The sequence below is a fragment of the Dasypus novemcinctus genome, chromosome 21 (genome assembly GCF_030445035.2).
Source record: "Dasypus novemcinctus isolate mDasNov1 chromosome 21, mDasNov1.1.hap2, whole genome shotgun sequence".
In the NCBI taxonomy this organism is placed as follows: Eukaryota; Metazoa; Chordata; class Mammalia; order Cingulata; family Dasypodidae; genus Dasypus; species Dasypus novemcinctus.
The window spans coordinates 86,261,289-86,284,522 of record NC_080693.1 but is presented as its reverse complement, the minus strand read 5'-3'; the positions used below and the strand labels follow the sequence as shown (position 1 = coordinate 86,284,522).

The following is a 23,234-nucleotide window of genomic DNA, read 5'->3' as shown; positions in this document are numbered from 1 at the left end:
CCTCGGCGCAGAGCCCACCGGCCCGGGATGTACATGCAGGTGGAGGTGCGCACGGGCTCCCGCCTCCACCTGCGGAGGGCGCCTGGCATCAGGTCCTGGTCACTCCTGGTCGGTAAGCAATCTCTCATTTCTGCAAAAACCAGAACCCCTAGCCGTAAAGCAGCGCAGCAAGGCTGAGGCTCTCCACCTTTGTTCTGTTCCCAGTAGGGCACCTGCTCCGTTTTTGTGTTCCTCTAACTTGGTCCTGTCTACACCGTCCCTTGGTCTCTGCCCTCTGGCCGTCCTTTCCGGGAGCCTTTCACTGCCAGTGCCTTGTTCTGGGCTGCTACTCACCTCGGTCATTAGTGGGCCCCTGTGGGCCTGCCCGGCAGCAGCTTGGGGACAGCCGCTGACTCCCGTGTGTCCGCCCTTGTCCTCCCCCACACCCCGCGCCCTGGCCAATGCCAGGTGTTGAGATGACCGGGCTTTTCTTTTCCTTCCTGCCCCACCCGAGTTCTCGGCCACGGTGGCCGTGGGAAGGGCTGGTCACCTGGGGCTGTGGCTGGGGCTGTGTGGGGGGGGCCTGGCTCTGGACACCACAGGAGGCTCCCGATTCTCTTCCAGGAATCCTGACCGTCGGCCTGGCTGCTGCCTACTACAGCGGAGGTAACGGCGGGGCCTGCCCCCAGCAATGGGCAGGAGACAGGGAGGGGAACTGCCCATGATCCTGGTGGCCTACCACAGCGCAGGCTGGCTGGCTGGCGCCCCTGCATCGGCACGCTTGGTCCTAGCCCCGCGTGGGCAGCCTGCTGCTTTCACTTCTTAAAGCGGGAGCGTCTTCCCGTGTCGTCAGTGTCCTTCCAGGCGCCGTTCTCAGACGCGTCTTAGATTCTGCGTCAGGGAGGAATGCGCTCACAGCTAGCCTCCCATCCGCGCTCCCGGCTTTCCGCCGCCACAAGCCCTGCCGTGGGCAGCACGGCCTGCGCCACCCCATTGCCCCTTGGACAGACACCTGGGGGGCCCGAGTGACAAGGCCGGCCCAGCGGCGCTGGGGATCCAGCAGGCGGCCTGGGGCCTTCCCGCAGGCCCCTCGGGCCCTGACTCGGCTCCTCCGCTTGCTCTGCAGATAGCCTGGGCTGGAAGCTCTTTTACGTCACAGGCTGCCTCTTCGTGGCAGTGCAGAACCTGGAGGACTGGGAGGTGAGGGCCAGGGCGGGCGGCGGGGACCCGCGCCGAGGCCCAGCTCCCCAGGCGGCTCTGAACTCTGGTGCTGGCGCAGCAGCCCACTCGGCTGGACGTGCTCCGCGTGAGCCTGCCACACCTCGGGCCCACGGCATCGCTGGCCGAGGGACTTGCAGAGGCCACTCCCCTCGAGAGCTCCCCCTGAGTTTTGACCAAAACTCCGTGTACCTAGGGCAGTGCCTGAGCCGAGTGGGGTGCAGGGCAGGACCGCTCGCCCTCCGTCCCCTGCCGAGTCCCTCGCACTGCCCTGACCTCCACCCTCTGACCTCCGTGCCCTCGCTCAGGGGCTTCAGCTGCTGTTCCCCTTACCACCCACCCAGATACAAGAGGGACCGCACCGACCGCAGCGGGGGCGGGGTGGGGGCTCTGCCTGGGGAGGGCGGGCGCCCCTCAGCCGCCTCTGGTGGCTCTCATGTGTCGACACGTCGCCCGCGCCTGGGTTTTCAGGAAGCCATTTTCAACAAGAACACCGGGAAAGTCGTCCTGAAAACGTTCAGCTTGTACAGGAAGCTGCTGACACTTTGCAGAGCGGGCCACGACCAAGGTGAGGGGTGTGGGGTGCGCAAGGCCCGCCCACGCTGCGCGAGGCAGGTGGAGAGGCCATCGCCGTGGGCTGGTCGCCGCGCCGCCTGGCAGTCCCCTGCCACGGGCCAGTCGCTGGCACTGGGCATGTTTGTGTGCGGTCAGCAGGGCTGGGATGGACAGTGTTTCCAGACCCACCATTGGCACAGTGTCCTTCCCGGAGTGGGAAATGGACAGTGTTTCCAGACCCACCATTGGCACAGTGTCCTTCCCGGAGTGGGAAGGGCCTGGCGGCACCCCTGCCCAGAAGGCCTCTGGGACGCCGGCATCTTCACGGACACGCTGTGCCCCTCGCGGTGGCTGTGGGGACGGGGGGTAGGGTCTCCCCTGCTCCACGCACCTCGCTCGGGCACCTGGCGTGTCTGTTTCTGCACTTGCCTGCTACGACGGCACTGCCCACCTGCTGTTGTCGGGGCGCTGGGCCACAGCCGGCCTGCCTGCACCTTCCACACGTGCGCCTCCTCGACTGGCCCTGCCCCGCACCAGCTCCGGGGTCTGCAGCGAGGAGCTGGGGGGGCTTCCCCACGCCTGGAACCCGCACCCTTGCGGGAGGAGGCCACACGATGCCGCCACCCCTGCAGCCTGTGCCCGTCAGTGGCCTTGCGCCAGCGCGTGGCGCCCTGCGCCCAGAGCCTGGGGTGGGCTTCCAGTGGGGGCGCCTGGCGGCCGTACGTGCACCAGCTCCCAAACCCCACCCCCTAGGGCAGGAACGAGGCTGCAGCGCTGGGTGGGCGAGGGCAAGGGCCGCTCAGTGAGCCCCCAGCCCCAGGGCGGGCAGCGGGATGGGCAGCTCTCAAGGTGGCCCGTCCTCTGGCGCTAGGTACGAAGGCAGTGTTATGCCCTGGGAGCGGCGGCCACAGGCAGCTGTCGGCACGTGCGGGTGGGTGGTTCTGGGGCAGTGCGGCCACTCGCACCTCTCCTGCAGTGGTGGTCCTGCTCAACGACATCCGCGACGTGAACGTGGAGGAGGAGAAGGTGCGGTACTTTGGAAAGGGCTACGTGGTCGTGCTGCGGTTTGCCACTGGCTTCTCCCACCCCCTCACCCAGAGCGCAGTGATGGGCCAGCGCAGGTAGGGGGCGGGGCCCGGCGGGGGCCAGAGTCGCTCCTGTGGGGGAGCATCTGCTCTGAGCGGCTGTGGCCAGGCCCCGTTGCGCTCGGCGCAGTCCACGGCGGTCCTGGGATCTGGCACAGGGTGGTGGGTGCAGGAGAGGGGGTTGTAGGACACGGAGGTGCTGGCAGGAAGGGTGCAGGCGGGGGGTTAGCTGAGTAGGGGGCAGGTGGGGCCTGGGACAGGGCCCCAGGGACTGCTGGGGAAGGCCAGGGCTGCGGGGGTGTCATCGCCTGCGCCGGGTGACCTGTGGCCTCGCCGCAGTGACGTGGAAGCTGTCGCCAAGCTCATCGCCAGCTTCCTGGAGCTGCACCACCTGGAGAACCCCGCAGACCTGTCTCCAAGCAGCGACAGCGACGCCGAGGAGCCCGGGCCCCGCAGCTGAGACCTCGCCCCAGAGCTGGCCAGGCCTTGCGTCCGGCGGGGTCGCTCTCCCTCCAGCCTTCCCGGGCTGGTCCCCCGCTGCCTGGGCTTTCACTTGTGGGGGTGCTGGCTGCTGCCTCCACGCAGGAGGGGCTGGGCGCCTCCGCACAGAGCCGCAGGCAGGTGCCACCTCCCTGGAAGCTGAGGGCAGGAGCGACTGAGCCCCTGCTGCCCTGAGGGTGGACAGCCCCGGAATCAAGGCCCCAGCCAGCAGCACTGCAGCCTGCCCAAGGCCGCCTGGGAAGGAAAGTGGAGTGTGGGACCCAGGGCCTGGCTTCCGGCCAGCACAGGACGCATGTGCCTTCTCCCTGCGTGCACACGTCGGTGTTTCTGGCCCTTCTGCTCCAGCCCGCCAGGCAGAGCTGGAGGGGAGCAGCCGTCTTCCCAGCCCTCTGCAGGTGTAAGGCGTGTCCAGCTGCTCCTGGACCGTGGGGCAGCCTGGTCTCTGAGCGGCGAGGCCTGGAGCGTGCTGCGGCTGCCCAGCTGGTTCCCAGGCTCACCCTCCCTTGCGGCCTGCTGCCCCTGCAACCTTGGGCAGGCACTTGCTCCCCGCGTGGATGCCACGGGGCTCCAGACCTGGGGGCGGGCAGACACCCGCCTCGGCACGCTGCCCCTGCTCCCGGGCTATGGGCGAGGCAGCAGGGGCTTTGGGAAGCGTGGGGGGCCTTTGAGCACCTGGGCCTGGGCTGAGGTTCATGCTGGGACAGCCCTGCCCCTTGCCCGCTGCAGCCAGCCCCCAGAGCTCGTTTTTGTAAACCGTTATTTTGATGTTCACTTGCAGCAGTTTCTAGAACATCCATCCCCAGGGGCTCCGTGAGATGCTCTCGCACAGGGCAGGGCCCCCGGTGCCCAGTGCCATTTGGCTGGCATTGGGACAGAGCATCTCTGAACCCCTAGCTCAGTGCCAGGCACACGAAGGCGGGCGAGCTGGGGCGACAGGACAGCCAGTTTCCAAACGTGGGTCAGCGGGACTCCTCTTTAATTTCAGAAGAATAAAGTTTCTACGCGCCCTTGGTGTCCTTTCCTTCAGTGTGTGGGGGGCCTCCTGGCCACAGCCCGTGACCCCTTCAGGGGCCTGGGGCTGGCTCAGGGCCGGCAGGGAGGGTGCCGGAAGCTGTGGCCGCCTCACCCAGGTCCAAGAGCAGCTGCTGCAGCCGCCGCAGGCCCGGGCGCACGTTCTCCTCCAGCCACTCGTCCACGGCGTCGGGGTAGAAGGCGCGCTGCAGGGCCACCTCCAGCTCCTGTGCCACAGCATCCCACCTGGCCAGGAGGCTGTGGCAACAGCGGCCATGAGCCACGGGGAGGGAGCACACCGAGTTGTGTGCCTCAGTTTACCGTCCGCAACCCGGGGTGGCTGCACGTGTCTCTTGCAGTTGTCGGGAAGAACAGGTGGGCGAGTTGGTCACATTTAACACCCGAAACCATGACCCCGACCGGCCAGCTGTGCTTTGTCTCTCAGCGCAACATAAACGTGCCTCGCCCGCAGGACGGGGCCTCACCCCACCCGGGCCCCCCTCAGCCCACTTACCTGAGCGCCTCGGGCTGGATGTGCAGGACCATGACCGGGTGGACGACCTTGCGCCTGCGGTGGTAGGGGCCAAACCAGCCTGCCACGTACCTGGGGCAGAGCGCAAGGTGCCGCGGGCTGCTAACAGAGGCCTCCCCCCGGTGGCCGCGGCCTCGTGGGCCAGGCTCACCTGTTCCCGTCCAGCAGGCCATCCACGGAGCTGCGCAGGTGGAGGCTGACTTGAGTGACGAGGGCGAGGATGTTACTGCCGGGGAAGGAGCCGGCGTCCTCGCTGCAGGGGGTCAGGGTGGGGGACGGGTCCATGGTGGGTCAGGGCAGGGGGCAGGGGCCTGCAGAGGGGTCAGGGCAGGGGGCGGGGGCCTGCAGTGGGGTCAGGGCGGGGATTGGGGTTCAGGAGCGGGGCAGGGGGCTCACCTTGCAGAACCGGCTGCCTCCAGGCTGGAGATGCCGAGGCAGCTCTGCACTTTCTCCTTCACGGCCGGGGTGAAGCCACCTGCGCACACGGCAGACACGGGTCAGGGCCGGTCCTGTGGCGTCGCACAGGCAGCCCCAGGCACCTCCCCAAGGAGCATGGCCGTGTTTTCAGGAAACTGAAGTGTGTTCGTTAGTTTTAAAGTGAGAAGAGGGTTTGGAGGGCAGGGGCCTGGCGCTCCAGCCTTGCACCTGCAGCAGGTGAAAGCCATGTCTGAGCTGGGATGGGCGCACAGCTGGGTTTTAACCACATCCTGTGCTTTGTATGTTGTGGACACTCCAGAATTAACTCAAAAATGAAAAAAGTGAACCATAGCCGCTCTTGCACTCCAGGGCGCGCTGCTGACCCCGGCACCTGCGCTCCTCAGCCGTCGTGGTGCCTTTGCGTGGACACCGCATGGTGCCTTTCCTTCCCGCGTGGCCTCACTGTGACATGGCTGTGGCCGTTTCCCGAGCCCTCCCTTGGATGCTGCAGCGGCTGTGCCTGTGGCCGGGTCCCACCCACGCTCCCACGTGGCCTGGGCGGGTCTGGGGAAAGGGCTTCCACAGGTGGGAGCTGCCTGCGCCTTCCCCACCCCATCCGGGACGCGGATCCTGTGGGCTTGACTGTGACCCCTAACGCGCAGCCTGGTGCCCCTTGGCCTCCTGGGACGTACCGTGCACGAGCGACTGCAGACAGACGGCCAGGGACGGGAGGCCCACTGGGAGCAGCTCGCAGAGCACCGCGAAGTGGTCGTACCTGCCGCGCAGAGGAGGCTGGTGTGCAGCCCGGCTGTCTGGGGTGGCCGCCCCGCTTCAGGAGGGGAGGAGCACAGGATTCTCGGCCCTGGTGCCGCGGCGTGGGAGGCCTTGACCCCAGGGCCCCACGGGTGGGCAGCCCCCCCAGCCTGAGCGCCCTCTTAGGGGCTGTGACCTTAATGCCCCTCTCGGATCACTGGGTTCTGCCCTGTCTCAAGTTTAAAAAATTACAGGAAGTAGAAGCCCGCGCCATTTGGGCGGCGGAGCAGGGCATCCTGGGGCTCTGACCCCAGAGGCTTTGAACCCCCACCAAGAACGGGCAGCCACTCCTCAAGGCCCGGCACGGGCTGCAGGGCTGCAGTGGGGGGCGAGCCCAAGGCAGGGGCTCTCCTGGCGCCCGGTTGCCACCCCTCCCGGGCTCTCCACGGAGCTGGCCAGCGCTCCCGGCGCTCCTGGGCGGATCCCTGCCCGGCTCTGGGGGAGCAGAGGACCCTTGAGCCAGCTGTGGTGCCCCGGAATGGGCCCTGCCTGGAGAAGGTAGCTCTCCCCACTCTCCCGCAGGCCAGGCGTGCTGCCCGGGGCAGGGGGCTGCAGCTGCGGGACGCTCGGGGCAGGGCCAGGCCCAGGAGGGAGCCGTCTCCCAGGGAAGAGGGGGCACTCGGACCTGTAAGGGGACCTCCTAGAGCCCCACGTGCTGACCCAGGACAAGGCCTGTGCGGAGGCCGGGAGGCCTGACCTCAGGGCAGAGCGGTTCTCTAAGCTCAGTGTGTGAACAAGCCCTGGGAGCATCACAGCTCAGCCTGAAAGACTAGGAAACGGTGTGCTGTGTGTGTGTGTGTGTGTATGTGCACATGTGCGTGTGTGCGTGCACTGCTGGCCTTCAAGGAAAGCTCTGTCTTACACGAGCTGGACACAAGCTGAAGGAACAGACACTTCAGGGTCTAAATTCCAGTGATGCCACATTAAAATATGAAAATATTCAGGTTTCAACAAAAGGTTACAAAACATGCAAAGAAATAGGAAGTGATGGGCAGGCAAAGGAGAAGATTAAAGCTTTAGAAATCATCTGTGTGGAGGACCAGACCTGGGGCATACCAGAGACTTCAGAGGTCATCCTAAACGTGCTGAAAAAAACATGAATGAAGCTCTAATGGAAATCAGTGAACAGGTGAACACAAGGGAAGTATCGGTAGAGAGATGGAATTTACATAAAAGAACCCAAGTGGACCCATACCACAGCACATTATAATCTGTGGGAAAGGGTTAAATTTAATTTTCACAAAGGGGAAGCTGGAGCGGCCCTGCCTGGCCCTGCGTTGGAGGAAGGAGGGAAGGGGTTCTAGCGGCTTTGGCACACTAGGAATTTGGAAAGTCGTGTCAAAACGAGAAGGGCCAATGGTGAGTGCTGGGGGCGGGGTCAGAGTGAGGAAGGCCAATGGTGAGTGCTGGGGGTGGGGCCAGAGTGAGGAAGGCCAATGGTGAGTGCTGGGGGCGGGGCCAACAGTGAAAGCCAGCACCACATTTGAAAAGTGCACCAAGCCCACCCAGCCCGCCAGGGTGCAGAGCGTGCAGGAGCTGCGACTGAGAGGCAGGAGCCCTGTAACTTAGACCTGCCGGATGGGCTGTAACCCTTGAAGCCCAGTCAATGGGGAACAGGGGAGGGACCTGCGTGTTAGGTTTAGGTTATAAATATTGTTTCTTGTTTGGTGTATTGGCCATTTTATCCAGATCGCACCCATCCTTGCAACATGATTAATAAAATTCTTTTCTTCTCCACCATCAAGTGAGCTTTTGTTTTCTTACAGGTGCAGCTTTCTTTCTAACATAATCCAAATATCGAATGACAAAGCCTGTGCCAGCCGCAGGAGAGAAGCCTGGTCACGTACAGGGAGCCTCGACAGGATCAAGTGACTTCTCGCTGCCATGGGGGCAGGAAGGCAGCGGAAGGCAGGTTTAAAGAGCTGAATGCAAAAGAATGCCTGCCAAGAACTCTGTATCCAGCAAAACTGTCTTTCAAAAAGGAGGGAAGGACTGAAATATCCCCAGATAAACAGAAGCTGAGGGACGTCACCACTGGACCTGCCCTGCAAGTGATGCTAAAGGGAGCTCTGCAGGTTGACAGGGAAGGACGACAGACAAGATCTCCAGTGAGGTAATGACATGGGTAAATATAAACACCAATACTGCTGCACTTTTGGTTTGTAACTCTACTTTTTACTTCCCATGGGATCTAAAAGGCAAATACATAAAACGTAATGATAAATCAGGGATCTTAGACACATATAAATACGTTGTTTGTGACAAGAACTACATAAAGGTGGGAGGACAGAGGGATAAAGGAACACATCATGTGTACTTCTTAGTGAAGCTGGCATCAAAGTAACATGATGTTAAATTTAAGCCCCATAGTAACTACAGAAAAATACTGGAGAACTGCAAGCTCCTGGAGACAGGAAGGAACTGAGGTCACCAGGGGCAGGGGACTGGGGCGTTAGTGCATGGTGGGTGCCGGGTTTTGTTGGGGAGATGGGAAAGTTCTAGAACTGGAAGGTGGTGAGGGCACTGCAATACTGGGAAAGGTGATGAGCCCTGGAGAGTGCTTGGGAGGGGCTGAGAAGGCTCAAAGGGACCTAAGAGGGAACTGCGATGTGGGCTCTCGGCCTTCTCCAGTGTTAAACTGCCTGAACGCAAGGGCTGCCCTCGAGGTGGTTCCATAAGTGCACGTCCTTGTTCTCAGGAAACGTCCTGCTGCTCAGGGAGCACAATGTGTACGAGGGGCATATGTGACGCATATACAATGTGCACATGCTGCATATGTGATGTGTACACATGCACACAATGTGCCCGTGCTGCATACGTGCTGGACACATGTACACAATGTGCCCGTGCTGCATACGTGCCATACACATGTACACAATGTGCACATGCTGCATATACGTGATGCATACACAAGGTGCACGTGGTGTACACAATGCATACGGTATGTGCATACAACGCATGCAACCTACACACCAGTGTTCAGGAAACTGATGGACTGGGAAGCGGCTGTGGCTCCAACAGTTGTGCTCCCGTTTACCATATGGAAGACCCGGGTTTGATCCCCAGGACCTCCTGGTAAAAAAGAAAAGACGTCCCAGACCTGCGGGGAGCCACAGGGGCCCAGACGGAAAGGGGAAGCGACGCACCAAAAGACAATGATGCAACCAGATAGAAAAAATAAATAAATGCCGGCGGACAGAAGGATGGAGTGTCAGAATTAGCGGATCTGGGCGTCAGGGAGAGGGTGTGCCCGAGTTCTCTGCAGGGCGTTTATCGTGTTTTTCTGCCTTTCCTGTAAGTCTGAAAGTATCTCAAAATTAAAAATTAAAGAGAGAGAGAGAAGGAAAGAGTTGCTACCTGACCCTGCCTGCTGCATCCCTTCTTTCCCTGGACACCAGTGTTCTGGAGACGCCGCCTGCAGGTGACGACGTCTGCGGGTGACGTCTGCGGGTGGTGTCTGCAGGTGCAGCCACCTGCGGGTGTCTCTAGTGGACAGCACAGCAGGGGGGCAGGGCAGGGCAGCAGGGTCCAGCCGGGGCAGGGGAAGGCGTGCAGGGCTGCATGGGCAGCTTGTCCAGCGTCCATCCCTGAGCATGGGCTGGGGGGTCAGGTCGCACCCCAGGGTGGAGGGTCTCTGGAGTTCTCCCTGTGGGCAGGGCACCCCTGCCAGAGGGAGCCCACTGCCCGGGCCTCAGTTTCCCCAGTCATAAGTAGAGCTGGAGGTGGGGGATGCTGTGAGTGACCCCAGGTGAGGGCGGCAGGGCCTTCACGTACAGGGCTTGTCCCTGCACCCCCAGCCCCTGGCGAAGGCCCGTCCTGCCGCCGCACAGGCTCTCCTCAGGACCCCAGGGCCAAGTGCCAGAGCCCCCGCCTGCCCCAGGGTGCACAGGGAGCCCCTCCCCGGAGACTGCTCCTCCCTCTGTGCCTGGCACGCCCCAAGACCCCCCACTGCCGCCGCGGGGACGGGCCCCACCTCTGCCAGCCCGTGAGGATGATGCCCTGGAGGGCGTCCGCTGGCCCGCTGCGGGCCACCTGCAGCCACCGCAGGTGATTCCGGAGGTGGTGGTCGACGGGGGTCAGGGCCTGGTGGGCGCCTGTGGCCCCCTTGAAGGCGCTGGCCGCCCACAGCCAGGGAAAGCCGCACTTCCGGTACTTCTCCATGAGGAGGACTGAGGACAGAGCAACAGGGGACTTCTTGGCCCCGTGGGTGGCCGTGGCCGGCTGCCAAGTACCAGGGAAATGTAGCCCCGGACTACATGGAGCCCCGGCTCACGCTGGCTCTGTCCAGCAGCCCCACTGAGGCCCAACTACGCAGGCAAAGGCACCCGGCAGGGCTGCGGGGGCAGGGAAGCCTGAGCGGAATATCAACAGCCGGTTCCCACCAGTGTGGATGGGACCCATGTGCCCTGCGGTGGCCGGCTTGGAGGGTCAGGGGCCATGGTACTGACCCTTGCCGTGGACGTCCAGGTCAGCGCTGTAATCCCACAGCACCGGCTCCACCAGGGGCGGCACGCCCGACGCTGCAGGACGACAAGGCGGGCGGGTGAGCCGGGCTCAGCTAGCACCACGCACGCGGCTCCTGGCACGGGAGCGATGGCCGCCCTGGACGTGGTGCTTCGCTGTGGGACTTCCCGGGTGGGCAGCGCCGCGGTGTGGGGCCCCGGGGCAGGGGACAGGCAGGTATGCTAGTCAGTGGGTGGGGGAGCTTCCCAGGGCCGGCACGCAGACATGGGGGCCGCGAGGGGCCACCAGGGGCCACCAGGGGCCAGGGCGCGAGAGCAGCAGCCGTCCCTCCGGGCGCCTCCTGGGTGGGCGCAGCTCCAGGTGAGCCGCCCTCCAGGTGAGCCGCCACGCCTGCCCCTCAGGACTAGACGTGACTCCGGGGGTGTCTCCAAACACCGCAGGCCCGCGGGCTGCCCAGGCCACAGTGGCGGTGGCGGGTTGACATGCCACTCGCCCCTCCCCAGGCCCCCGTGCCGCCCGCCGGGCTGACCTGCCAGGCTGTCCTCGGGCATGTCCCGCAGCATGTCGTCCCACAGCAGGAGCCGCAGGGCGGGGTGCTGGGCGCGCACGCAGCTGGCCACGGCCCTCAGGTGGGACAGACACAGCCCGGCCGTGCTGCCGCGCCCCTGCTGCAGCCAGCGCCGTGAGGCCTCGCCCTCGCCGAGGTAGTAGACCTGGAAGGCAGGCGCGACGGCTCTCCTCAGGCTCGGCCTGCCCGGGCCGTGGGCGCGCTCGCCACAGGGGCTCTGGGCTGTGCCTGGGGTCTCGGGGCTCTCGGGAGGGGCCCCGACGGTCCCTGCTGTCCCTGCTGGGGCTGCACCTTCGGAGCTTCCCCGACCGCAGACCCCTGACCTGGGCAGCCCTTTCGGTGCAGTTGGGAGGGAGTGGGGCAGAGGCAGGGGTGGCCCCGTGGGGGGCACGTCTTCGGGCCTGGGTGCCCCCATGCCTCCCGGTCCCTTGCCCCATCCCAAGCCGCATCTCGCTAGTAGGAAGCCATGGCGCCGCTGGGGGCCGAGGGCCGGGCAGGCTGTGACCGCAGCTGGCTGGCTGCAGCCTGGCAGGTGGGTCTCCACTGGCCTGCGGGGTCCCACCCTCCCCGAGGGCCGCCCTGGACAGGGAAGGGGACAGGGACGTGCTTCTGGGCAAGCCCTGCCTTCCCGCCCTGGTTCTTGGGGGCTTTTCTAGTCAAGAGAAGAAACGCGCCGTGGGAAAGCGTGGCCCTCGAGGGGACGGGGGCTGTCGCAGACTCAGGGGTCACAGTGCCTGCCGGCGAGGGGGGCCAGGCGGGGCTGCCGCACCTCGTCGCAGCCGATGTGGAGCCAGCGGGCGCCCGGGTGCAGCTGCAGGACCTGGCTGACCATGGCCCCCACCAGCGCCAGCGACTCCGCCTCGTGGGGGCTCAGGGTGCTGGGGAAGGGGGCGACCTCGCGGAGGTGGGCGAACGCCTGGTGCTTCAGCACGAACTGTGGAGACATGGCCGTCAGGCGGGGGAAGCCCAGGGGGCCCTGCCCAGCTGGACCCCAGGGCTGGGGGCACGAGGCCAGGAAGAGGCCCCCGCCCGGGACGTGCTCGCTGAGCCAGCCGCGGGGTGGGACCCACGCCTCTGCTCTGCAGCGCACAGGCTGCAGGGCAGGGCCGCAGGCAAGGCTCGCGGGCCCACGGTCCCTATTGGCGAGGGATAAAGCGGCCTCGTCCCCCAGGCCCCTCCGCGCAGTCTTGGGCTCGGCGGTTCCAGCCACGGTGGCCTGGAGAGCGCGGCAAGTCCCACCCCCAAACCGAGGGCAAAGCAGGATGGATTTGTCCAAAACCCAGGGCTCAGGAGATGCGCAAAAGGCCCCAACTTTGGAAAAACATGGCTTCATAAAAACTGCCACAACTTTGGGTGAGAACAGAGGCGCTCGGCAGCTTTGTGTGCGGGCTCTCCAACGCCTCTGGGCGCAGCACAGCAGCCAGGGGGCAGCACGGCCTGGGCCCGGGCGAAGACCCTCCCCGGGAAGGACTAGCAGCGTGCGGCTCGGTGACCCGAAGGTGCGGGCCCCACGGGGTGAGCGGCGACTGGCCGCACGTTTCACGGGGAGACCCTGGAGCGGAGAGGGCCACGGGGGCTGCACGCGCCTGCACACCGGGCACTGCGGGAGGAGAGCGGCGAGCCTGCGGCAGCGGCGCTGAAGCGCGCGGGAGCCGGCCACTGGTCATCCCGCCCACACGTGGGCAGTGGCGGGGTGGAAGCCCACCGAGCGCCTCCTCTGCCAGGCCCCCCGCTGACCACCAGCTCTGCAAACAGTGGGGTCAAGTGACCCCCAGAGGATGAAGAGTAGAAATGAGGCTGAAAAAGCCAGAGCAGGTGCCAGCTGCCACGCACTGCAGGAAGACAGATCCCGAGGCTCAACCCAGGCCACTTGAAACAGCAGCCATCCCCACTGCAGGGCATCCAGGAAAACTTAGGGGCTGCTGTATTACCTAAAATGTCCAGGTTTCAGCCAAAAATGATGAGAAATTCAAATAAACTGGAAAGTAGAACCCAAATTCAGGAAAAAAGGCAGTTGAGAGAAAGTGACGCTGAGTGGCCCAGGCGCTGGGGATCAGGCAAAAGGTCAAAGAGACTATTACGTACATGTTCAGAGAACCAAAGACAACGACTACAGAGCACTAAAGGCACCTGTGTTATCCAGTCAACAAAAGGAAATCTCAGTAGAGAAAGGGGAGCTCTAAACAAGTCAGTGATCGTGACAAAAGAAATTATTCAATTATTCAATCTGAACAACAGAGAAGAGGAGGAAGAAAAATGGACAGCCTCAGAGACTGGGGGCACCTGGCAGGCCAACTCACGGCCCCGGAGGCAAGAGGACAGCACAGAAAAGTCATCTGAAGAAACTGCTAAAATCTTCGCACAGTCGATGAAAACCAATAATCTACAGATCCAAGTCACTCGAAAAACCCCATGAAGATAAACACAAAGACACGGAAATCGAGGTAAGCCACAACTGAACTGCTGAAAGCCAAATGCAAAATCTAAAAAGCATCAAGAAAAAAATCAGTTATATTTCCATAACCTAGCAAAGAACAATCCAGAAATGAAATCAAGGAAACAACTCCATTAGCAAAAGAATAAAAAATAGTAAAATATACATCAACACATTTAACAAAAGTATGTTGAAAAGTGTAATGCTGGGGAGCACCGGAGGCTCTCACCACTTCAGGGAGACGGTCCCTGTTCACGGACCAAAGACTCAGAGCCGCTGCGATGCCAGTCCTTCCTGCCTTGACCGACGCATTCGACATAATCCCAGTGAAAATCCCAACGGTCTTTCTGAGGAAAGTGACAGGCCGGGCCTCGAAGGCCAAGGACCCAGGACAGCCCAGCCGTTCTGAGAGGCAGCGAGGTGGAGGACACGCCGCCGCCTCCAACGCCAACCCACAGCCCCTTCCCAGAGTGTGCGGTGCTGATGCCAGCTCAGCACGACAGCCGTCGGTGGACCAGAAGAGTCCAAGAACGAACCCTGACGTCTGCCCTCGGCCCGTTTTCAACAAAGGCGTCCAGGCAGCTCGACAGAGGATGCAGAGCTTCTTCAACACAGAGATCTAGGTGTGGACAAACGGACGGAGACGCAACATGCCATTCACAAAAGCTGAAGCCAAAGGGATCGCACCTGTAGACTAAGAGCTAGAGCTAAAAACCTGCCGGTGGAAAACGCAGAAGGCCGCCGCGACCTTGGGTGAGGCTGGGGTTTCTCAGACGTAACATAACATAAAATGATAAACTGGACTTCATCAAAATGACAAACCTTTGCTCTTTAAAGGACACCATACAGACTGAGAGAAAATACTACAAATCCTATACCTCATGAAAGACCTGTACCCAGAACATATAAAGAAGTCTTACAGTTCAAGAATAAGACAAAACAACCCAATGAAAACATGGGCAAAAGATAGTGCAGATGTTTCAGCGAAAAAGTTATACTAATGGCTGACAGCTCCAGCAGGACAACCATAATCACCTAATAATCTCGACAAAAAGACACCCACCGTCACTGCTAGTCTGGAGCAATGCCTCTCCACAGAGCCCGCGCTGGGAGGACATGGGAAACCTAGGCCCTCACCCATCACTCGGGGGTATAAAATGGAACAGACGCCACGGGAAACAGTTTGGCGGTTTCCTAAGAAGCTAAACAGAAACTCACCATATGCTCTAGGGACCCCACTCCCCAGAATCCACCCAAGGGAAGTGAAACGTGTCCACAGGCACGTGCGAACGTTCCCGGCTCATCACCTGTGATCTCACAGGCTGCGAATGACCCAGCCGTCCCCTTGGGCAAGGGGGTGCACACGTGGCCAAGCGGCTCAAGGGCAGCCACTCAGCAACCTGAAGGAGCGACCACCAAGCCCTACCACCAACCGCGCTGTGCCCAGGGAGGGGGCCGCCCACAAAGGCTGCCAAGACCAGAGCAAAGAGCCGGAGGCCCCGGCGGCCGGTGAGCGCTGCGGGGCCGGGGTGGACAGGGGCAGCCTCAGAGTGGCAGAGCGCGCTCCCGGCGAGGGCAACGGTCAGCCTTAGATGGTGGCAATGAGGGCACAACTGTACACTCACTAAAATCACTCATAGGGGAGAATTCTGTGGCGCGTAGCCCTCAATCAAGTTAGAAAACAGCTTCAAGACACATGTGATTTTTGCTGAAAATTCTTACTCCACAGAGGATGTCAGACACGAGCTCTCCCAAATCAACTCACTGGAACATCAACGACATGAGGTGAACACCAATTTCTGATTTCCAAAGGAAAAAGTATTTTAAAAAAAAATACAAATACAAATATGGTTTTAACGCCAGACAGCATTCGGATCCTGGCATCCTGAGGGGCAAAACTGAGAAAACAGGAAACCGTAATTGTGGCAGAGCCCAGGCCCTGGCGAACCAAGCTGTGCAGCCGCGACGCTGGCAGCCGGGAAGGCCGAGGCGCGGGCTGCGGGTCATCAGGTCAGCGAGCTGTCGGCTCCCTGGCTTCAGCCCAGCTCTGAGTGCCCTCGGGCTCACCCGCACCACGGACGTACGTGGGTAAGCCGGGCACGTGGGAAGCACTCAACCTCCACCGCGCTGAGTGTGCAAGAGGCGCCAGCAGCGACAGCGGGCCCGGCGTGGCGGAGCCGCATCTGCCCACAGCCCCAGCTCGTCGTGCTGGGCCTCTCGGCTGCCCTGGGCGTCCACGTGCGGCTCACCCTGTGTGGCCCCAGCAGTGCTGTCACAGGAAGCACTGGCTCCCAGAAGAGAAGAGAAAGCTCCCCAAAAGGCCCAGCGTGAAGCACGAGACTCCAAGCGAAAACCACCACCGTCAGCAAGACCGTGAATCAGACCCGAACGGAGGAGCCCGTGATGATAAACCTAACAGGTGGATTTGTTAGAGAAAACACCGGACCTACCAGCCATGAAATCGATGACACACTTAATTTACTTCCAGTCTATTTGGTGCAGATGTGAAGACCACGCAGGAACTTAGGAAAATATTTTCAGTAATTAAGTGATAAAAAGATACAAAATTGTAGGTGTGGCAGGATTGCAGCCATGCAAAGAAGCGTATGTTTATGGTCAAAGATGAGACAGAACACAGAAGACAGAAAGCACTCTTGCTCTCAGTACTGTATTTGAATCACGTGACGGTGTTTTGGTGAATATAAATTAAAAATGATAATAACTGGGCAAGCCAGGATTCCCCTTCTGGGCCTTTTTCTCCACCGGTGGTAAAGAGGCCTGACCTAGAATCTGTGAGCGGAAGCCCCTCCGTGCGGCGTCCTTCCTGCGGAGGGTCTGCGCCGCTCGGGGCCTGCTCCTGCGCCTGCTCCCGTGCCTCCCCGCCAAGGCCTGGGCGCCTGAACCCACAGCTGGGAGCCGGGCCCCCCGACACCCCCTCACCTCCATGTGTCCGAACGTCTGCACCAAGGGGACGACCTCCAGCTGGTTCAGTTTGGCCAGATGCAGGATCTCCTGGATTTCGGAGGGACTGGCCAGGAATCACCCAGAGAGGAAGACAGGGTGGTCAGCACAGCCCCTGCTCACGCCCCCTCTATGGCTTTATCTCAACTTAACCTCACTTGAAAAGCGATTTCTAGTTTCCGTATGTGTTTGAACCACCTCTTAAGCTAAACACGCACCTCTTAAGCTATGCCAACTTACTGCTTGTCACATAAAGTTCTGCTGTTACTCTAAACACGCCTTCTTTAAGCCTCAAAGGAACCCCAGCGGCCTTGAAAACCATGTGCTCGCCGCGGGAAGAAGGAACAGCAGAAAGGAGGGCGCCCCGGAGCCCGCACGGGCCGGCACACGGGCGGGCGCCTCTGCACCCTCCAGCCCCCGCCTGTGGGCGCACGGCGTGGGGGCTCTGCCACAGCACAGCCACGGCTCTCCACCTCCTCCGTGCTAGGTGCATTTGGTTCTCACCTCCATGAAGATAGAGCATTATAATTTTTTAAAAAGCATCATCAATCTGGTAGCCAAAAATGGCAGTTCTTGGTGTTTTAACATCCTTGGTTACTAAGACAGGGTCGGCGTTTATCGCTTCGGGCCTCTTTGGGGTGTCTGTTCCTGATGTACAGGGAGCCGGGTGCCCTGAAACGCTGCCTCTGACTGCCGCTTTCCACCACCTCCCTCTAGGCCTCTGTCCACCCTGAGGCCGGCTGCTGCCCGGAAGAGCAGTCCACCCCGAGCGCGGCCAGAGCACCGAGGGGAGGCGCAGCCCCCACGGAGCCAGCCCCTGCGGGCTCCCCCTGGGGTCGGAACTGACGCCTCCTTCCTTTTTAAGCGTCTCCAAGTTCTCAGGGAACCTGCTCCATTTTCTAAGTGAAGGTCAGAGCGGGAGTGGCCGGGGCGTGAGGGCCCAGCCGCCCCATGTGCCTCCGCTGCCGCCGCGGTACCTGTAGGCGTGTTCAGACCGCAGCAGCTTCAGGGGGCCCTCGTAGGGGAACATGTCTTCGTACTCGATGAGGAGGGCGTGTGCACCCAGGGCGTGGAACAGAGGGAACACCTGCGGGAGAGGGGCTGTCACGCCCGCGCTGTCTCCTCCAGGGCCTGACGTCCTGCCAGACCACCCCCACCCGGCGACGAGCGGGGCTGCCACGAAGCGGAGCGGCCCCAACAGCGGCGAGCTGTGGAGGGGGCGTGGGGCTCAGTAGTGGCGAGACCCACGGCTTAGCCTGACGCGTGGGCGGATGAGGCCGCACCCACGGGGGCTGGAGAAGGGGATTGTAGGAGCGAGGCAGGGGGCGGCATTGAGAGTGAAGGTGCTGGAGGGGGAGCACAGGAGGGGGGCACTGGAGGGGAGCAGCCTACAAAGCCCAGGGCTTGGAGGCTCACGGGGCGCGGGCGCAGGGAACAGGGGAAGGTGGAGCGGGCGTCTCCCGGGCGCCACGCGTGGTTCTCCCGCCCTCGGTTCTCCGCTGTCTCCTCCTCAATGTTTATTTCAGAGGGTAGATTTCTCTGTTCTCCGACTGTCGGCCCCAGGGTCCTGTCCACTGCACGTGATGGTCACTCTGCTGCATGTGGAGTCAGGACGAGGGGCGAGCAGCGGCGCGCTGTCTGCGCTGACCGAGAGGGGCTCCAGGCACTACTAAGGACCGGAAAACCCCCAAGCAAGGGCAGCGACGCTGCCGCGCAGGTCCTTCCTGTCCAGGTTTCCCGTCCCCAAGAGAGCGAGAGGACGCAGCGTGCTGAGTGGAAGGACTTCAGCTTGGGACTAGAGCTCGGCTGGGCTGACGCACAACGCAGACGATCCGCTGCACCACAGCCACAGCAGCCTCCCTCCTGCGGGCAGGCGGGCTGAAAGCCGGCCTCTGGGCGACCTGGGACCCCGCATCTCAGAAATACGTTCTTTCTCAGCACCCAGGCATGTGTGGGGCCTGAAAAGCTTCTTTTTCTCATTAAAAATTTAAAAAAATATATACACAAAAGTATATAATGAATCCCCACACATTTGGAATTGCCGGCACTTTGCCATTTTTGTTGCATTTTCTTTTTTGGCTGGAGTTTTTTTTTTAATATTTATTTATTGCTTTTATTTCTCACCCCCTCCTCCTGGTTGTCTGCTCTCTGTGTCCATTCGCTGTGTGTTCTTCTGTGTCCGCTTGCATTCTTGTCAGTGGCACCAGGAATCTGCGTCTCTTCTTGTTCCATCATCTTGCTGCGTCAGCTCTCCATGTGTGGGCACCACTCCTGGGCAGGCTTTTGTTGCGCAGGGCAGCTCTCCTTACGGGGTGCACTCCTTGCACGTGGGGGTCCCCTATGCAGGGAACACCCCTGCATGGCATGGTACTCCTTGGGCATAACAGCACTACGCGTGGGCCAGCTCACCACACGGGTCAGGAGGCCTGGGTATTGAACCCTGGACCTCCCATGTGGTAGGCAGACGCTCTATCAGTTGAGCCACATCCTCTTTCCTGGAGTATTTTAAAGACAACATATATTTTCACCTATAAGTACTTCAGTATGAATCTCTAACTGATAAAGACTTTAAAACAATTCTTTGATATCATCCAATATCCATTCCATGTTCAAATATTCCTGTTTTAAGTCTTCTTATAGTGGTCTGCTTGACTCAGATCCCAAAAAGGCCACACATTGCATTTTCAGGGCAGATCTCTCAAGGTTCTATTGATTTTTAACAGAGCCCCCTTCCCTTTGGGATTTATCTGTTGAGTCACTTGTTCTGTGTGATTCTCCAAATTCTGGACTTGACCGCATTCTCCAGCTGCCTTTTAACATGCCTGCCCCGTGCCCCGTATTGCTGCTTTCTGCCAGTATGACGCGACGCCATGACGGGCAGGGCTTGTTCCTTTGGCAGGAGTCCCGCGCAGGGCCCTGGAAGGCGCAGGGCCGGCGGTCTGCCTGGAGCAGCGAGGCTGACCGGCGTGTTTGAGCGCGTGAGCCTTTTTCCTGATGTGTCAGCGTCCCCGCCAGGTGCTGCCTGGATCTCTGGTCTCACTCGCCGTTGCAAGACGGTGATTTTCAGGCTACGCCGCTCCTTCTGTGGTTAGGGCCTGCACCCCGTCAAGGAAGAACCTGCTCTCAGCAATTATTTGGTTACTCCATCCTTAGGCTAAAGCTTCTCTGATCATTTCTTTTACCTAAAGTTTGCTCTTCACTAAATTTCCTCAGGCTGGATATAATACATATATATATATATATATATATATTTCCCCTTTCCCTCCTCCTTCCTCCACCCTGCTGTTTTTGCTGTCTGTGTCCATTCACTGTGTGATCTCCTCTATTTCTTTCTATTTTCTCATTTTTTTCTCCTCTAGGGTCCACTGGGATTCAATCCTGGGGGCCTCTGATATGAAGAGAGATTCCCCGTCAGCTGCGCCACCTCGGTTCATGGTTTCTGCTGTGCTTCACCTTGACCCTCCCCTTCATCTCTCTTTTGTTGCGCATTATCTTGCTGCATGACTCACTTGGCGCGGGCACTGGCTCGCCACATGGACACACTCGCTCTTCTTTTTCACCAGGAGGCCCCAGGGATCGAACCCAGGTCCTTCTATATAGTAGGTGGAAGCCTTATCATTTGAGCCACATCTGCTTCCCAAAATAAAATATTCTTGATTCACATTTTCATTTCTTGAGTAAAATATTGCTGTTACAATGTCTAATGTCAATCTGATTTTCCTTCCTCTTTATATATAACCTGAGTCTTTTCCCTAGAGGTTGAAAGTGTTTTAAAATTTTTTAAAATTTTCACTGTCTTTAAAGTCTGGAATGTTTACTAAAAGATGTCTTGGTATAAATCACCTAGGTTAATTTCTCCCTGTATACGGTATACCCTTAAACATTTTTTTGAATTTTAGTTTTTTAGCATTTGTTCTGCACCTTTGCTATGGTTCTCCTCTTCAGGGACTGTGGTAGGTTGAAAAACGAGGCCACAGTGCCATGCAGCTGCTCCCAGCCAGAGGCGCAGCCCACCCACACCCCGTGGATCCAGGCTGACCTTGGGACCTGCTTTACCAACAAGCAGTGGCGCGGGGATGCCAAGTGACGCGCAGAGCGTCAGCAGCTTCTGCTCTTGTGCTCCGCCCCCTGCCCCGAGGCTGCAAGGCCAAGAGAAGGCTGGACCGAACTTCTGGATGATGGGTGCACACGTGGAGGAGAGCCACGGTGGTCCGCTGAGAGCCAGCGCTGACTGCCAGACACACGTGAGGCCACCCCCAACGCCAGGCGGTTCTGGCTGTCATGTGACTGCCAACGTGAGGGAGCCCGGGGCCCAGCAGAACCACCTGCCACCCACAGAGTATCAGCTGCCTTCAGCCTCGAGTTTGGGGCAGCAGCGGAGAACTGCAAGAGAGACTCCGGTTACACGGACTCCCCTGCACCTGCCGCCAGTCAGGGTGCCTGTCCACTCCTCTCCACGTTTGACTCCCCCTCCTTTGCCATTTATTTCCCAATACTGTACTTGACGTGGTTTTTACTCACTTTTGCGCTTCTTCTAGTTTAATCTCCGTTTCTGGAATATCTTTCTTTTTATTTGTAATTAATTCCTGAGCTCTGTCAGCCATCTTTTTATCCTCCGTGGTTTAGGTACCACATTTCTGAGCTATTCTAAGTCTCACTTATGCTGCTCTTTCATAATTTCATTTTCTAAACATCTCTTCTCATTCTGAGATACGATGCTGCCCTACCATCTGCTTTGTGATCACATTTCACTGGTGCACCTTCATTCTTTGCTTCAATGTAGATCCTTATCCTCTTTGTTTCTTAGAATGCCTCTGTGAGGAGTTTAACCTCACTCCTTCTGGTGCACGCTTTTATGAGATGCATTTTCTCGCAGTTTTAGTAACAAGGTCTTGTGTTCGTGATGGAAACAGGCCAGCCCCAGTGTTCCCTCTTCTACGTTACTGTGAAGAATTAGAAAAATGGACTTTGTGTAGCTGCCTCATGGTACTTTTTTACGAGGTTCTGGGACGCCGTGCATGAGAAGCAGATGCTCAACTGCTGAGCTCCAGCACTCCCCTCTGTGGTCCTCTCCAACCCCTGCCTTTGGTGGATCCCTTTCCTCCAGCATCTGAACCTTCTGCCATCCTCGGTGTCGCTGTCTGGCTCGGAGTGGAACCTCTTCTCAAATCCCGACCTCGGAACGGGGCTGACCTTGGAGGGGAGGTGCCTTCTGAGGGCCATGAGGCCCTGGCCTCCCAGCACCCAGGGGTCTGTGCACTCACCCTCGAACGGGAGCCTGTGAAACCTCCCCCGGTTTCTCTGAGGGGAGACCTTTCCTTCTGGGGCTCCTTCCTAGGTTCTCTGGCCTTGCTGTCAGAATCCCCCTCTCCTCCCACACCACCTCCCGCCCGGTGGCTCTTCCCACTGGGGTTTCCGCTGTTCGTGGTCTGGCTTCACCTACTCGTTCCTGGAAATTGGGGGGTGCCCTGACACCGCATTTTGTTAAGAGGTTGTGGATTTCTTAAATTTTTTTTTTCCTTCTGCTTCTCCAGTTGCTTTGTTTTTTGTGATGGGGTTTGGGGAGATTAAAAATCTATGTCGCTACCATCATCTTGCCCTAACCTAGAACCTCAGGGCTGTTCTAAGCATGCGTTTCTGGAGAATACTGTCTGCTACTTAAAACACCAAACCCAAGGCAACAGTTTATTCTCTAGAAATAAAAAGGAATCCTTACCTCTGAAAGGTATGAGACCTTTGGTGGAGCTCCTTTGAGGTCTAAGTGAACTAACCGCATCTTAAATGGCGAGGAATCTGACATTTTGGTATTTTCTGTGAACTTCTAGAACAAGACTCTTTTGTCTGAGCACTTCCTCCTAGTGGAGAAATTCAGAATTATAAACGGGTAGCACGTACTCCTTCCTGCCCTTCACCTTATGCTTTCCAATTCACTCCTGATATTGGCCAGATTTGCTTTATTAACTAGCAGGAAACTTATTTTACTGACAAGAAAATAAATCAAGAAGTCTCTCTCCAGATTGATACATAGGAATCTCTGCCTTTAACTATGATTTTCCCCTAAAATAGAAGAGCATTGGTTTCCTTATAAGATGGCAATGATCTATAATAATGCTGACTACAAACTACTGTTGTTTTAAAGACCCTCTTAAACTCTACACACTGTGTCAGTGAAAACAGTCAGACAGATATTGCTAAACATGTTTTAACAGACCCCACGATATGATGCTTCTGTAGAAAGTCTGCCCTCAGTTTTACTTTATTTTGGACAACATTTCTAAAGTTCAGGCCAACTCAGTTATACGGGGAAAGAAACTACAAGATTTATTCACAGGTCAGAGAAAACTGTGTGGGACTAAAAATCAGCCAATGATAATTTGGAAAATGAATGAACCACAAGTATGTGAGAGCTGACTGCAGTTTATATTACACTTCAGGAACTGTCTGGATGAAAATGAAGCACGTGGGAAACGGTGAAATCTTATTTTTTCCCTTCCTATTATAAAAGCACAAAGGAGCGGATGGAGAAAGAAAAAGAAATCTTTGCATTAGTCATATATTCAGTTTGCTAATTAAACCTACTCATTCTGTGCAGGGATGCTAGGATAAATCCCTGACCTTAAGGAATCTAGAATACACTGCGGTAGAAAAACAGATGCACACATAAGCCAATGGTTTCACTTTTTACAAAGATTATAT

At 58.9% G+C, this 23,234-nt stretch overlaps 2 protein-coding genes and 1 long non-coding RNA gene across 7 annotated transcripts in view; 1 reads left to right on the top strand and 2 right to left on the bottom strand.

Moving 5' to 3' along the window:
• CYBC1 (cytochrome b-245 chaperone 1) lies at positions 1-4,345 on the top strand. The gene is made up of 6 exons (XM_004463673.5): positions 1-112; positions 604-645; positions 1,106-1,179; positions 1,669-1,765; positions 2,729-2,873; positions 3,177-4,345. Exons 1-6 carry the CDS (start codon positions 28-30, stop codon positions 3,295-3,297), a joined length of 564 nt encoding a protein of 187 aa, XP_004463730.2. The 5' UTR covers positions 1-27; the 3' UTR covers positions 3,298-4,345.
• On the bottom strand, positions 45-1,164 carry LOC139437189 (uncharacterized). Its single transcript, XR_011646981.1, has 3 exons — positions 992-1,164; positions 530-870; positions 45-130 (listed from the first exon to the last, which is right to left on the bottom strand). It is a non-coding gene; the product is annotated as an uncharacterized lncRNA (long non-coding RNA).
• The window catches only part of HEXD (hexosaminidase D), a 20,122-nt gene continuing 1,185 nt past the window's right edge, over positions 4,298-23,234 (bottom strand). For 2 of the 5 annotated variants that reach the window (XM_058284955.1, XM_058284956.2), the window contains exons 3-14: positions 22,255-22,393; positions 17,516-17,625; positions 16,518-16,605; positions 11,913-12,077; positions 11,105-11,288; positions 10,560-10,631; positions 10,085-10,280; positions 5,991-6,073; positions 5,278-5,356; positions 5,033-5,134; positions 4,864-4,953; positions 4,298-4,607 (exon numbers count right to left, since the gene is read on the bottom strand). In XM_058284955.1, coding sequence (XP_058140938.1) covers positions 4,403-4,607; positions 4,864-4,953; positions 5,033-5,134; positions 5,278-5,356; positions 5,991-6,073; positions 10,085-10,280; positions 10,560-10,631; positions 11,105-11,288; positions 11,913-12,077; positions 16,518-16,605; positions 17,516-17,625; positions 22,255-22,338 — 1,458 coding nt within the window. In that variant the 5' untranslated portion in view covers positions 22,339-22,393 and the 3' untranslated portion in view covers positions 4,298-4,402. Of the gene's footprint in view, positions 4,608-4,863; positions 4,954-5,032; positions 5,135-5,277; positions 5,357-5,990; positions 6,128-9,084; positions 9,184-10,084; positions 10,281-10,559; positions 10,632-11,104; positions 11,289-11,912; positions 12,078-16,517; positions 16,606-17,515; positions 17,626-22,254; positions 22,394-23,234 lie in introns of all 5 variants that reach the window. The other 3 variants (XM_058284951.1, XM_058284954.1, XM_071210859.1) reach the window with 3 other exon arrangements.

What these genes read in the sequence shown, in the direction of transcription:
- CYBC1 (XM_004463673.5), top strand. Translation starts at nt 28, where the DNA reads ATGTACATGCAGGTGGAGGTGCGCACGGGCTCCCGCCTCCACCTGCGG. An exon ending in TGCTGCCTACTACAGCGGAG is followed by an intron (nt 646 to 1,105) that starts GTAACGGCGGGG and finishes CTTGCTCTGCAG; the next exon opens with ATAGCCTGGGCTGGAAGCTC. An exon ending in GCAGTGATGGGCCAGCGCAG is followed by an intron (nt 2,874 to 3,176) that starts GTAGGGGGCGGG and finishes GCCTCGCCGCAG; the next exon opens with TGACGTGGAAGCTGTCGCCA.